The 15,144-nt window shown below is 45.1% G+C and overlaps 1 protein-coding gene and 1 long non-coding RNA gene across 4 annotated transcripts in view; one reads left to right on the forward strand and one right to left on the reverse strand.

Annotated features, from left to right (window-relative positions):
- The window catches only part of LOC147032282 (uncharacterized), a 76,464-nt gene extending 65,919 nt beyond the window's left edge, over window positions 1-10,545 (reverse strand). For both annotated transcript variants that reach the window (XR_015055107.1, XR_015055106.1), the window contains exon 1: window positions 10,407-10,545. This is a non-coding gene — a long non-coding RNA (uncharacterized LOC147032282). The remainder of the gene's footprint in view (window positions 1-10,406) is intronic.
- The window catches only part of LOC147032281 (uncharacterized), a 96,514-nt gene that overhangs the window by 71,183 nt on the left and 10,187 nt on the right, over window positions 1-15,144 (forward strand). For both annotated transcript variants that reach the window (XM_085869737.1, XM_085869738.1), the window contains one exon: window positions 10,476-10,587. In XM_085869737.1, coding sequence (XP_085725863.1) covers window positions 10,476-10,587 — 112 coding nt within the window. The remainder of the gene's footprint in view (window positions 1-10,475; window positions 10,588-15,144) is intronic.

Genomic DNA, 15,144 nt, shown 5'->3' on the forward strand with positions numbered 1-15,144 from the left:
TACTGCTCGGTCACTCGAGTGAACCTGATATCCTATTCATTCAATTTGACGTCAACAGTGCTCACAGAGTTATAGTTTGCAACTTTCCCTTTTACTTTTAACTTTTACATACTCAATTCATTCATCATAACTACATTCCTTGAGACAGAAATTGATTTCACGTGGGTATATCCACCTGAAGTTCCAAAATCAGCCGCAATTATAATTTTGGCATGTTTTTTTTTGTTGGAAATCACTTATAACATGTAGAAATGCAAAAAAAAAAATCGAAATTTTGTTGAAAAAAAAAGTTGCAAAATTTTGGTTTTTTCTTTTTTCTTTTTTTTCTCAAACAATTTTTTTTGTTGTTGTTGGAAATCACTTAAAACATGTAGAAATGCAAAAACAAAAATTCAAATATTTTTTCAAATTGGCCGCCATCGCGGCCATATTGGATTTTGGACCAAGTCCAAAATCTAATGGCATGATCCTTGGACCATACCTAATCCCCCCACTAAGTTTCGTTGAAATCTGTCGGAGTTTTTCCGTAATACTGTTCACAAACAAACAGACAGGGGTGAAAACAGTAACCTCCGTCCATCTTCGATGGCGGAGGTTAACTAGACGGGTACTCGGTAGAGCACATACCTCCGCCACGTAATGCCTGATCCACGAGAACATATCGGGTCCAATCGATTTTTGAAATATGCTCTGCAGTACTATGTCGTTTTTGCCCTATCTCTCAATGGTGAAGAATCACTTAAAAGTTTCTGGTAGTCGGATCCGGATTTGGATCTTTACCAAAATTGAATCAATTCTTCCTTGTCACACACCCAACATACCCACCATGTTTCATCCAGATCCATCCACAACTTTTTGAGATATCCTGTACACAGACAGACAGAAAGGGGTGAGATGTCCTTCACCTTCTGTGGTGGAGGTAATTAGTTTCAAATTAAATTATTTTGTGTGCACATGTATAATATCTTTGCAATTGAGTTCTCGCTTCGGTTTCTCGTCCACTTCTGGACGAGCCCACACACCAACAGAGGGCAATATTTTGGCTACATACATACCCACATATGTCATAGCTGCATTATGGCAAGACTAGCAGGGACCCATAGAAATTCTATGGAATGTAAAATGTGACTTCAGTGCTCAACTCCCTCCCCTTCCCCCCATCCCCCCCCACCTCTCCCAACACTCACCTTACAAACCCCAAGTCCTCACCCTCCCCCTCCCAACCCTAAGGCTTCAATCCCTTTCTCTCTTCAAGCTTACGAACCCCCATTCCCACCCGTCATCGTTGCCGATCCAACTCACAATCCCGTGAGATATGCGAAAAAGATATGGACAATAAACAACCCAAAACCAATTAACACATTCTTGATGCAAATATACCAGCCCCCCCCCCCAACAAACGGACGCCAACGTTGTCAGTCGGAATGAAAACCCGTCATTCTTGTTACAAAAACAGCTAAAATTGATGAAAAATCGGCCGAAATTGAAACCAACAGAGTAATTACGGTCGCAATAGCAAATATAATGGAAACCAACACGTTTATTCTACACACAAGAACGGTCGTGACGGACACAAGAACGGACAATCCCACGATAAAACGGTGGGGAATGGAAGCAACATCGGTTATTTCCGTCGCGAAACGGCGGAGACCGAAGCGAAAGCGATTCATTCCGGTTACCATAACGTGGGAAACATGGCGGCTTGAAAAGTTCTTGAAGTTATGGTGAGTTAACTTTAACGTAGTCTGCCGTGAATATATCATGTCAGGTCAGGTCAGGTATGGGAGCATGTGCCAGAACAGCGCGTCGCTGCGTCCACTTTCCGCCGGTACTCCAGGGGCCTCTGTCTGGCCATCCCCCAGGCAGATGCCAGGCCCATCCCCATCTCCTTGAGATGCTGGTCAACCTGCTGCAACCATGAGGCATGTGGTCGGCCCATTGGCCTCCTCCACTCACGAGACTCCCTCGCTGAGAGAATCTGGTGAGCAGGATCAGCGTCAGGAAAACGAGCCACATGTCCATACAGCCGCAGCTGACGCTCACGGACTATGCAGGTAACAAATCTCATCCGAGTTTCTCTCAGCAACCGCTCGTTGGACACAAAATCCGACCAGCGATAGCCAAGGATTCTCCGAAGAGACTTGGTACCAAAGGAATTAAGTCTCCGTCTCAGATCCTTGCTCAAAGTCCAAGTCTCGCACCCAGAGAGCAAGACTGGAAGTACCAAGGACCTGAAGACTCGGACTTTCGTCCTCCCGCACAGGTACCGGCAGCGCCACACCCCATGATCCAGTGAATCCATGACTCCCCAGGCCCGACCCAGACGTCTATTGACCTCCGGCTCACAACCTGCGGAGACATGAATATCACTGCCAAGGTAAGTGAATCTATCCACGACCTCAACATCCTCACCACAAACAGACACAGACAGGACAGCAGCATCCAAGATGTCACCAAAAGCCTGGATCTTAGTTTTGACCCAAGAAATCCGTAATCCCAACGGCTCCGACTCCTCATTCAGAACCTCGAGGGCCCCCAAAAGGCTATCTAAAGTCTCCGCAAAGATGACTGCATCATCTGCAAAATCAAGGTCCGAGATCTTGACATTCCCAAACGATGCACCGCAGATTGAACTCTCCGACATCCTCCATAAAATCCAGTCCATACAAGTGCTGAAAAGTGTGGGGGCAAGTACACATCCCTGACGAACACCAGTAACAACTGGAAATAAGTCAGAGATGGTACCACCACACTTCACAGCACTCTCAGTACCAGAGTAGAGTTCAGACATCAGATCGATCAGTTTCGGTGGCACCCCACGAAGACCAAGAATCCTCCAGAGGACATCCCGATTCACTGAATCGAACGCTTTACAGAGATCAACATAGGCTGCAATCAGCCCCTGCCGAAACTCTCGTCTGCGTTCGGTGAGGACACGAAGGGCAAGGATACGGTCAATCGTTGACCTCTTTGGTGTAAAGCCTGACTGCTCTGGACGCTGGTGCTCAAGCAGATGGTGGCGAACCCTATCAAGAATTATCCGAGCAAAGACCTTGCCCGGCACTGAGAGCGGCGTCACCCCTCGGTAGTTGTTGCAGTCTTGGCGATCACCCTTCCCTTTCCAGAGAGGGACAACAAGGCCCCTCTTCCAGTCAGTTGGGATGATGCCTGTGTTCCAGGCAGAGCACAAAACTGCATGCAACGACACGAGTGCAGCATTTCCACCAGCCTTGAGAAGTTCAGCATGGATGCCACAGATCCCTGGAGCTTTGCCCCGTTTCAACTGGTTCACCGCAGCCCGTGTTTCCACAAGCGAAGGTGGACCACAGTTGATTGGAGGGTCAGCAACAGGGATTTTAACACCCTTGACGTCCAACTCGACAGCTGGGGGATCAGCCTGGTACAACCGCTCAAAGTAACCGGCCCAGCGGGCCTTCACTTCAGACTCCTCTGTCAAGAGCCTACCACTCTCTGCTCGAACTGCAGTGCTCCGAGGGATGGGCTTGGATGAACGTAATGCGCGAATTCCCCTGTAAGCGGGACGAGAATCACCTGTCCACAGGTGATGCTCTACCCCCTCACAGATTCCTCGCACATAGGCCTCATTGTCCACCCTCAGTGCACGTACAGTTTTACGCCTCAGCTCCCTGAACAGCTCAGCTCTGCCATTCAGCCTGGCCCTGCGACTCTGGTCAATGGTATCCAGTGTCCCTTGAGAGACAAAATTCTTCTTTGCCCTGCGGTGAGCTCCAAGACATCCACCGGCAACATCAAGGACGGTGGTCTTGAAGGTGCTCCACAACTCTTCAGGACCCCCCAAAGCACCCAGACCCCCCCAAGTGTCCACTCAGCCTGTTCGCAAACTCCTCAGCTACTCTCTCATCCCTGAGCTTGCCAACATCCAGCCTAGGCTGGGATGGTACCATTCTCCAGGATTTAATGTGCAGCTTTGGAGTTGCTACAACAAGCCTGTGGTCAGTATTGAGGAACTGAGCACTCCGGTAGACCCTGCAGTTCTGGATCATCCTCCAACGACCGTCAATGAGGACATGGTCAATCTCCTTTGCCACACCGCCAGCGTTGGAATACCAAGTTCAGCGATGAGCTTGTGGGCGCTGAAACCATGAACCAGCCACCCTAAGTCCATGACTTCTTGCAAAGTCAAGGAACTTAGTGCTATTCTGGTTCATAGTTCCTGACCCATGGGGACCAACACACACCTCATAACCATCCCTATCAGTTCCAGTCGATGCATTGAAATCCCCCAAGACTAGAAGTGTATCTCGTCTGGGGCACTGATCAACCACAGACTCGAGTGTGGCGTAGAATGTGTCCTTCACGGTGAGATCACTCGCCTCAGTCGGAGCATAAACAGAGACCAGGGAAATGACACCTAAGGAGTGGCGAATCCTTAATCTCATAATATGCTCGTTGACCGGTGTTACCTCAATTATCATTGGGGTCAGCTTATTGGACACAGCTACAGCAACTCCTTGGGTATGGTAACCATCAGAGCGACCAGACCAATCGTAGGTGTAACCACCCACCATTATCTCGCCGCAATCCGGTCTCCAAACCTCAGAGAGAGCTGCAATCCCGATGTCCAAACGCTTGAGCTCAGATGATAACAGAGACAGGTGATCATCCTCTCTTAGGGATAGGACATTCCAGGCACCCACCCGAAGGGACCGCCTCAGGTTAACCCAAGGAGACCGCCGTCTGGTGGACGACACCTCAGCACCACTCCGACACACTCTCCCGCAATCTGACCCAGGGATGTTACCCCGTGGTTTCCCTCCTATCAAAGATTGGGGGTCCCGAAGGCTTTGCCCCAATCCCGTCATCCGGTGAGCTGCCCTGCGAAGGGAAGCTGCACAGGAGGTACTCCCACGGAGTGGGTTTTCAGATTTTTTTGCGTTTTTGCGTTTTGCGGAATGAAGCGTTTTACGGTGGCCGGAGTGCAAATCCTGCCACCAACCTCCTAATAAGAAGTAACCCAACTGCAGGAGGACGTCTGCAGGCACAGTTGGGCACTAGATATGGATGGCCGTTGGCTCACAAGGAGCTCCTCTGCCCTTTGACAGGTTTTGTTTTTAATCCTGCTGGGTGTCCATATCCAAACACCCTCCTCACCAGAAAACCTGGTGGGGGAGACGGTTTAGTCGCCGACAACTCGACCATGGAACAGATTAGTACAGGTTTACATGGTACCTGTAGCAGGTCTCGGATCTAACCTGACCTGACACCAATATATCATGTGTGTTAATGAAAACCCGTTTGTGGTACGGGATATTATACAAGCAGCGATAAATGCGCCCTCTTGACTTAATGTGTGGCTGACATTTCGTGAAATTCGTGCCCCCCGTGCTGCAGCGATCAGTGACGATTGATCGTTTATATTTGCAAGAGGTAAAATTTGATAGTAATAATAAATTGCGAATTCCAATAAAATAACAAAGTAAATATGAAGTAAAAACTGTAAAAAGATCCCATACACGATCCCCTATGTTGAACTAGGCCGACACAACTCGCGATCCTTCACTCGGGGGCTCGAAATACAGGCAAACCAAACATTATCATCACAACAAAATCCGGTTTAATAAATTGTTAAAACTACATCAGGTACTACCCACTATATATTATCTATATCACATTTATGTTCGAGGCACAAGCACTAAAAATTTACATACCGTAACAGGTCGTTCGACTGCATCCGCCATCTTGTTCGCACTACAGTAACCGGAATGAACCGCTTTTGTTTCTCTCTCGGACGTTTCGCGACAGAAATAACCGATGTTGCTTCCGTTCCCCACCGTTCTATTTCGGGATTGACCGTTCTTGTGTGGAGAATAAACGTGTTGGTTTCCATTATATCTGCTATTGCGACCGTAATTACTGTGTTGGTTTCAATTTCGGCCGCTTTTTCATCAATTTTAGCTGTTTTTGTAACAAGAATGACGGGTTTTCATTCCGTCTGACAACGTTGGCGTCCGTTTGTTAGGGGGGCCTGGTATACACATCGTTGAAAGCAAATAATGACCTCGGACAAATACCTTTCATAATGACATGGGTTTAAGCCCTGCTTGAGAGAATGCCATGTTGTTATTTGGGCAGTGTATAAGGTAACAGACCACTGCCTCGATCGCTGAGACCGATCTTCACAAGGCCTGTGACGCCGATTGGCATCCTCAACTATCGCTTTGGCCGTTTTACAATGAAGGGAAAACTTGCGGCGATCACATGACGATTGCGAATAATGACAGCTCCGAACATGTCTTTGGCTTCGCATAGCAATTGGCCTCAGCATGGCGACCGTATGATGTTTTCCAAGAGGAAATTGTGGGTGGAGTCAGGCGAACTGCCGAACCAATTGGTGGAACAGAATGTTACAGACAGAAGGATGGACACACAAACAAGTGTATTATTCGCTCACCTGGACTTTAGTCAGGTGAGCTTACGCGATCGAGCAGTATCTGTAGGTCGGTTGGTCAGTCAGTAAACACTTCAGTCATTATCGCTTGAACTAAACATGATTTTGATGAAACTTCGCCACAAGATTCATCGCTGATGCCGAACGAAGGTGTACAGACCGCATCAAAATCTGCGCTCATTAAGTGGTCTACGGGGGAGGGGGGTTGACCCCCCCACCCCAAATAGATATTTGCCCTCTTGTCTGAAAATAGACACTTTGTTCAAACAATGGGGCGTTTGGATTCTGGGGGCACCACGGTATATTATAGTTATAGTATATTCAGTTATATATACTGGTATATTTTTATTTCGGTAAAAAAAAGAACTGGTATATATACCCACTCGTTACCGTCCGTCTGGCCGCACGTTCGCCTTAGGACCCCCTGCGGTCGCCTTGCGGGCACCTTGCGTCTGCCTTGAAAATTCTATGGCCGCCGCAGCGACGCCCTAAGGTCACCGTGCGACATCAAATCAAAGACCGTACGGCACCCCCACGTTTTCGGTCTCCACAATTTATAAATACGCCGTGCAGCTCCCCGAAAAATAAAAACATATGTGACTGCTACATTGTGTGACCGTGGAAATACTGCGGCCGCCGTATAATTGCTCGTGGCCGCAGATTTTGGAGACCCCACGGCCGCCATGGCAAATGTGACCTAGGCCTAACCATTACCTCGACGTGTTTTGACTTATGAGTAACTTACAAGTAAAATGTGTCGACGATCGCGTAACGTGCCTACAACTTATGGCCAGCGTATGCGGAACGTGTGTCATACACTGGCATACGTCGAAAAATTTTCAACATGCTGAAAATTTGTTGACGTACTCGGCGTACTACGACGTATGCCAGCGTGCTCTTAACGTATACAAAACTTACCCATAACGTATTCGACGTGTGCCAGCGTATTCAGCAAATTTTTCGTACGTCGGCATACGCTGGCTAAAACGTCAAGGTGTGACAGTGGCTTGACACTTCGATGTCTAGTGTGGTTATGATTTGAATCGTCAAGCCGCAGCCTATTAATAGCCTATGCCACGTGATCATCGACGATACGCTGCCGCGCTATGCATAAGTTAGACCATCGTTGGGCATAGGTTGTGAACGCCGACAACACGCTCAGCATTCGTTGGTATGTTGTCTATATATTATCGAAACGTTATGTGTACATCACTAATACGTTATGCATACGTCCAACTTGTTATGAATACGTCCAAAACTGGAAAAAAAACATCAGTAGTTCAGCGTACGCCAGCGTTTTACATACATTTTGATACCTTGCCATACGCTGGCTAAAACGTCAAGGTGTGACAGGGCCTTGAGAAGGCCAAATGCCTCAATTCTGTGTTCGCTTCCAAATCTTGTGTCCAACCCCCCGCGCTTTGTACCCATCCTTCCCTGTTGTTCCCAACTGCTCCTGGACTGTATTTTTTTCACCTGAGGAAGTGGAGAAGTTTCTGTCAACCCTCAACTCTGATTCTGCTTCTGGATGGCATCGGCTCCAATCATCAGCAAGGTTATGGAATCCATCATCACAGTTGATATGAAATCATTCCTTTTCTTCAACAACCTCATCTCGGATCACTAATTTGGATTCAGACCAGGTCACTCTACCTTGGACATGCTGCTTCTACTAACTCAACACTGAATGGAGACCTTCCATGTCAGACATGAGATCAGGGCCGTCTCTCTGGACCTATCTCGAGCTTTTGATAGTCTGGCATCATGCCTTGCTTTCCAAACTCTCTGCCTGTGGCATCTAAGGCCAACTCCACTCTTCGATTACTGACCTCCATTCTCATAGCCAAAATGTGGCTCTCAACGGAATCCTTTCATCTCCTCTCCCTGTCAATGCTGGAGTGCCCCCAAGGTACTTCTTTTTTTATTTTTAAGTTTTTTTTTTTAAAAGAGGTTGTCTGTCATCTCCCCCTCCGTCTTGCCCCCTTTTGGCTTCCAGCCCCCTCATCCCACCCCCTTTCGACTCTCCAAACTCCCCCCACAGTTGCTCCCCTCTCTTTCTACTGTTTGTTTTGTCAAGGTCTTCTGGGCTCAGTCCTATTTGTGATCTTCATTAATGATCTCTCTGACTCTCAGGGAAATCACCTTTATCTTTTGGTGATGCCTTCACTTTCTACAGTGACATCCCTCATAATTCAGACAAACAGTCTGCAGCCTCTTCCTTCTCCTCAGTTCTTGACAAAATCACAAGATGGCCAAACACTTTGAATATGTCTTTCAATCCCAACTTATCTGTCTCTGTCTCTGTCTATCTGAAAGGACCATCTGGCAAACCCTCCTATCTACTTTCTTAACCTCCTCTTGAGGAAGTTCAGTCACTGAAACTCCTGGGTATTACTATCACCCATGATCTTTCTTGGGCAAACCCAATTTCCTCCAAAGTCAGTCACGGACTGGGCATACTGCATTGTACAAAGTCCTTCCTTGGTACACCTGAATTATCCACCTACAATACCTTCATCCACAACTTGATGGAATACTGCTCTCCGCTCTGGGCTGGCTCCCCTGTCTCACATCTTGCTCAGCTTAGTGCCGTGGAAACCAAGGCCTTTAGGATTATTGGACTCTCCCATGCTGAAGCTGGGTCTATGGACCTCACTTTCCCATAGCAGACAGGTCAATGATCGCTGTCTTCCACCACATCCAGAATTACTGCTCACCTCCAGTCATTCGTTCTTCCTTTTTCCCAACTGTGGAACCAACTTTCACATTATCTTCAATGTCCATTCTTCCCTCCAGGTCTTCAACTTCAACTGTTCACCACCATCTCAGATCAATCCCCATCCACAACGATGATCTTTTCTACCCTCTTTAACCCCCCTTCACTCCTAAGCCCACCTCCTTCCAAATTCCTAGTTTTTCCTTCCAGAGAGTTTCCTTCTGGATCCATCCTATCTGCCCCATGTGTCCTTTCCTGCCCCCATTCCTCCTCACATCCATTTGTTTGACCAATTATCCTTCTGTTTTGTCCTGTTGATGTCGCCCCCCCCCCCCTTTCTACTATGTTGTGTTGTGTCCCGATTCGTTCAGTGTTTGAGCTCATCCACGAGCCTTAACTGTATAAAATTAGAAAAGGTAGGCTACCCTACAATTGATCCACACAGGATGTTTTGCCAGAATACCAACTTAAAGATACCGTGGGATATTTGATGTGGTTGTTGCAGATAAGGCAGTGAAATTAAAATCTTTTAAAGGTGGCATGTTTTTTTTTTGTACAGGTATTAAATCAAAGCTCATGGAAGAGCAAAAGGACAGGAGGCAATGGATCGACACAAAATGGGGAACAAAGGGGGAAAAAAAGGTGGGATGACGACGACACTCATGGTTCACATCGCAGTAGGTATAGTAAAGCGGAATTGTAAGAGCAGGTTGAGAACAGGGTCTCAGCGGGTATGGTAAAGCTTAGTTGTGGAAATGGGAGACCATGAAGTTGTGGTGGGCCACGAACTTCATATCTTTGTCATAAAATTCCAACAATGATGTCATCTGTTTTCAGAAGTGTTTCTAAATTGCATGGAAGCAGGGGCTCAAACAGCATTCCATTTTCCTGTAATTAACAAGAGAGCTATTTCAAAAGAGGCAACATTGAGGTCCACTTTTGAACCGTCTTGCTATGAAAGCCATATATTTGGAAAGGCAATGGCTCAGGGTTCTCCTTTAATGATCTTCGATCATTTACAACGGAGGGAAGGGCGCAATTCAAGTCGCCAGTGGGCAGTCGCAAATTGAATGATGATCAAATTGGAAATTCTGCTGTTTATCAACAATTTATCCCCTACACATGCAAGCATGGAAACGGCCATAAAACGACGATGATGATGATGATGATGTGATGATTCCTCATGCACGAGTTAATGACAGAAGTAACTTTGAACTGTTTCTCATGTTCACCATCGGTGGAATAAGCAAATAACCTTACCTGTTAAATCTGTTGACTAGAAAGGCTTGAGTTGTACTCAAACACGTTCATTTACTATTTCACCAACAGAGCCAAAGACGGGGTCGAAGTGGGAAAAAGGCAGTTGCTCCCATGACTCCACAAACCAGCACCTCTCGTCGTCCTCTACTCTGCTCGATTCCAGAGGATAAGGAACTCGAGAGTAAGTGCCATGACCATAGGACATTTGAAATCATTTAGCCTGCTTTATGAAATGGTGAAATGTCTGAATGAGTCTGTGCAGTTGTTGGCACGAGTACACTAGCTCCCTTTGGGAGTGGTGGGGTGGGGGGGGGTCATGTTATTGCCCTTGCTAGAGGAGAGGAGAGGGGGATTGCATTTGGGTCTGTCTGTCTACTTATTTGTCTGCACAGAGCTTGAGTGTGTATTAATTACATTAGACCTTTGGAACCTGAAGACCCTTTACATTTTAGAACCTTCACAACCATGAGACCCATGAAGCCCACAAAAAGACCCTAAGATCCCTAAAACTCTTGAGACCTCAAAACCCCTTTCAAATCCAAACTCTTTGCGACCCCCTCCCCCAACAACCTTTTCGACCCTTGAAGACCCATAATACCCCTAAAACACTCTTTAGACCCCTGACATTTTAGACCCGATTGACCCTTAAAACTCTTCAGAACCATTTGATCTCTGAGACTCTTTGGATCCTCAGACTCCTTTCGACCATTTAAACCTTTCGCACCTTTTAATTACCCTGTGGGCATTTTGACCCTTTCGGATGTTTTAAGACCCTTTAGTCCCCTTCACACAATTGACCCCTTTTACCTTAAATTACACCATTGAGACCCCTTCAACCTTCGTAAGACCAGTTAGACACTTTAGACCTTTCGACCAGGAGACCATTTGACTTTTACAACTTTTCAGACCTTTGACCTTTACACATTTACAACTCGACCATTTAGACCTTTCATTTGCAATCAACGACCTTTCATTTCAAACATCCCTCCATTTATTTGCCACACAAAATACACCACCCAAAACAAGCCCTGGCAAGGGTCTGCAATCTCTGATTGCCCTTTCTTGTTATCATCATTGGGTGGGGTGAGGGAGAGGGAGAGAGGGGTGGGGGAGATAGGGGTGGGAGTGAGGGAGAGATAGGGGTTGGGGGGGAGAGGGATCGTGGTGGGAGAGAGGGAGGGGGTTCCTGCAGATGTGACGCCCCGTTTAACGTCTATCCGAGAGAAGGCACACACATTGATTAATCTCCCTGCCTGTGAAACACCAGGATAACAGTTTATAGCTGGGGGGTTGGACACAGTTCAATTTTTGTCTTATCAGACCACAGAATATTTTCCCTCAGTCTTTTACTTGCCTTTTTGCAAACCCCTGGCATGTTGTCATGTGCGTTTTTCTCAGGAGTGGTTTCTGTCTGGCCACTCTCCTGTAAAGCCGAGATTGATGAAGTGCTACAGAGACTGTTGTTCTTCCATCTCAGCCAAGGAACTCTGTAGTTCAGTCAGTGGTCATTGGGTTCTTGGTTACCTCCCTGACCATGGTCCTTGCTCAGTTTGGTCGGATGTCCAGCTCGAGGAAGAGTCTGGGTAGTTCCATATTCTTTCCATTTCCTAATGATGGAGTTCACTGTGCTCTTGAGAACTTTCAACACTTGAGAAATTGTTTTATGCACTTCCCCAGATCTATGCCTCCTCACAATTCTATATCGGAGTTCTACGAACAGTTTCTGGAACTTCATGGTGTTGCTTCTGCTCTGACATGCACTGTCAACTGTGGGACCTTATAAAGAAAAGTGTGTTTCTTTCTAAATCATGTTCAATTAATTTAATTGGCCACAGGTGGACTCCAATCAAGTTGTAGACATCTCTAGGATGAACAAAGGAAATTGGATGCACCTGAGCTCAATTTGGAGTGTCATAGCAAAGTGGCTGAGTACTTCTTGATGCAAGATAGTTCAGCTTTTCATTTTTAATTAATTTGTAAAAATTTCTAAAAACATGTTTTCACTTTGTCATTATGGGGTAGCTTGTGAAGGTTGGTGACAAATAATTTAAATTTATTCCATTTTAAATTCAGGCTGTAACACAACGAAATGTGACAAAAGTCAAGGGTCTGAATACTTTCTGAAGGCACTATATCCACGTTAATATGGCGTTTGTCCAAGCAAGAGAAACCACTTGGTGAAAGGGGCTATATTATTGGTATTAATAGTTTTGTAATAACATTAATATTATGCTATTATCATCAGTGTTGTTACTTTTGTTATTAGAGGGGGCAAATTAAGTCACGACAACCTCCATCGTGTGACTCGTAGTCCCCATGGCAAGTTTGGTTGAGATTGGATAAGTCGTGACTGAATTTATCGTGGTTAAAAAGACAGACACGAAGTTGTGTATTTTAAGAACTAGAAACACCCGGAGCGGCCAGGTAGTGTGGCGAGAAGGGGATATGGCGGCGACAGTGGGTCATATGGATGGCGGTGGGTTAATATTATTATTATTAGGGTATCCAGTCAAATGGACTGGATAACCTATTGTTTTTCTTCTGTTTATTATTATTTTTCTTCCGCCGTAAATTTGCAAAATTTCCAAATTTTTTCGCTTTAAATGCCATTTTCTCAGAAATGGTAAGACCAATCTACACAAAATTTTCACCAAATATGTATCTTTTTTGATAGCATACATAATTGATAATTGTGACGTCATAGGTCACGTGATACGGGCGCCATCTTGAAAAAACAGATAAACTTTGGACCTCTGTATCGGAAACCTTCTAGGTTAAAAAAAATTCGCTTGATACATTTTTAACAGCTCCCTCTCCGGAATACGTGTGATTTTTCGTGACGTCATCAGTGAAGAGGTATCCCAGTAAAAATTCGTCAAGTAGAACGCCACATGGCAAAAATTTGAAATTTCTTGAGCATCATCTACACAAAAATTCATCGTAGAAAAAAAATATTTTGACGTCATCGGTGACGTAATTCGGCCGCCATCTTGTTTTTTAGTATTTTTTTTTTTTAAATCTTCTCCAGAACGGCTGTGCAGATTGAGGCGAAACTTTACAGGCACATTCCCCCTGAGGTCCTCTTTCAAGTTTGTTAATTTGTTGTTGATACGTCACATGGTTTGGCGGCCATCTTGAAAAAACCTTAAAACCTTCAAACATCTTCTTCTCCAGAAGCGCTGGTCCAATGAAGGCGAGATTTCAGAACTATATTCGTGACATGTATGCGATGCAAGTTTGTTAATTTCAAATTGATAGGTCACATGGTTTGGCCGCCATGTTGGATTTAAGAAAAATATTAAATAATGTTTTCTCTGGTATTTCATAAGCCATCAAAGTGAAAATTTGCAAGTGCCTTCCTCGCTCAAGTCTGCATACATGGTAAAAAAAATTTTACCTCAGAAGTCACATGGTTTGGCGGCCATCTTGGATAGAAAAATAGACTTTATCCGATTTACACGAAACTTCACACACTTGTTCGGGTCGACGATGGAAAGCAGAATTTAAATTTATGATATCATAGGTCACAAGGTTCGGCAGCCATCTTGGATTGAAAATGAATAAATTTTAAAAATCTTCTCCAGAAGGGCAAGACAGATGAAGACGAAACTTCACACATATATTCCCCATGAGGTCCTTTCTCAAGTTTGTTAATTTGTTCTTGATCGGTCACATGGTTTGGCGGCCATCTTGAAAAAACCCTAAAACCTTCAAACATCTTCTTCTCCAGAAGCACTGGTCGGATGAAGGGCAGATTTCAGAAGTATATTTGGGACAGGTAGGCGATATAAGTTTGTTAATTTCGAATTGATAAGTCACACGGTTTGGCCGCCATCTTGGATTTAAGAAAAATATTAAATAATGTTTTCTCTGGAACCGCTTAACGTAACGAATCGAAAGTTTGCAATTATCATCTACCATCGTGTGTGCACGAGTGGTAAAAATTATGATGTCACACGTCACATGGTTTGGCGGCCATCTTGGATAGAAAAACGCACCTTTACCGATTAACACGAAACTTCACAGACGTGTTCCAATAACCAGTTGGAAGCAGAATATAAATTTGTGATGTCATAGGTCACATGGTTCGTCAGCCATCTTGGATTGAAAAATAATATCTTAAAACGTCTTTTTCTCTGAAACGACTGAACAGATCCAGGCGAAACTCCACCACTATGACCGCCTCTCCATGACGAATAAAAAGTTCTCACCCCCTTTTGAGGTACGACGCAACATTTGGCAGCCATAGTGGATTGAAGGAAAAATATTAATTAATGTTTACTCTGGAACAACTGCATCAATCAATGTGAAACATCACCTTTATGGTGGAACAGTCATGCGGAATGAGGGTTTGAAATTTCAACGGGATCGGGCCCAGGGTTTGGCAGCCATGTTGGTTTTAAGAAAAATATTAAATAATGTTTTCTCTGGAACTGCTTAACCAAGCGATGCGAAAATTTGCACTTATCGTCTCCGATCGTGTTTGCATATGTGATGAAAATTATGACATCACAAGTCACATGGTTTGGCCACCATCTTGGATTGAAGGATAAATATTAATTAATGTTTACTCTGGAACCGCTGCTTCTATATATGCGAAACTTCAGATTTATAATATAGGCGACATGTGAAACAAAAGTTTAAAATTTCAACCTGATCGGTCACGTGGTTTGGCAGCCAGAATTATTTAATTATTTGAATCTGTTCGCCAGTAATAAGGAAATTGAACGCTTTGTGC

Source organism: Eptatretus burgeri, chromosome 2 (genome assembly GCF_056783735.1).
Source record: "Eptatretus burgeri isolate ZD-2024b chromosome 2, Ebu_testis_v1, whole genome shotgun sequence".
Taxonomy (NCBI): domain Eukaryota; kingdom Metazoa; phylum Chordata; class Myxini; order Myxiniformes; family Myxinidae; genus Eptatretus; species Eptatretus burgeri.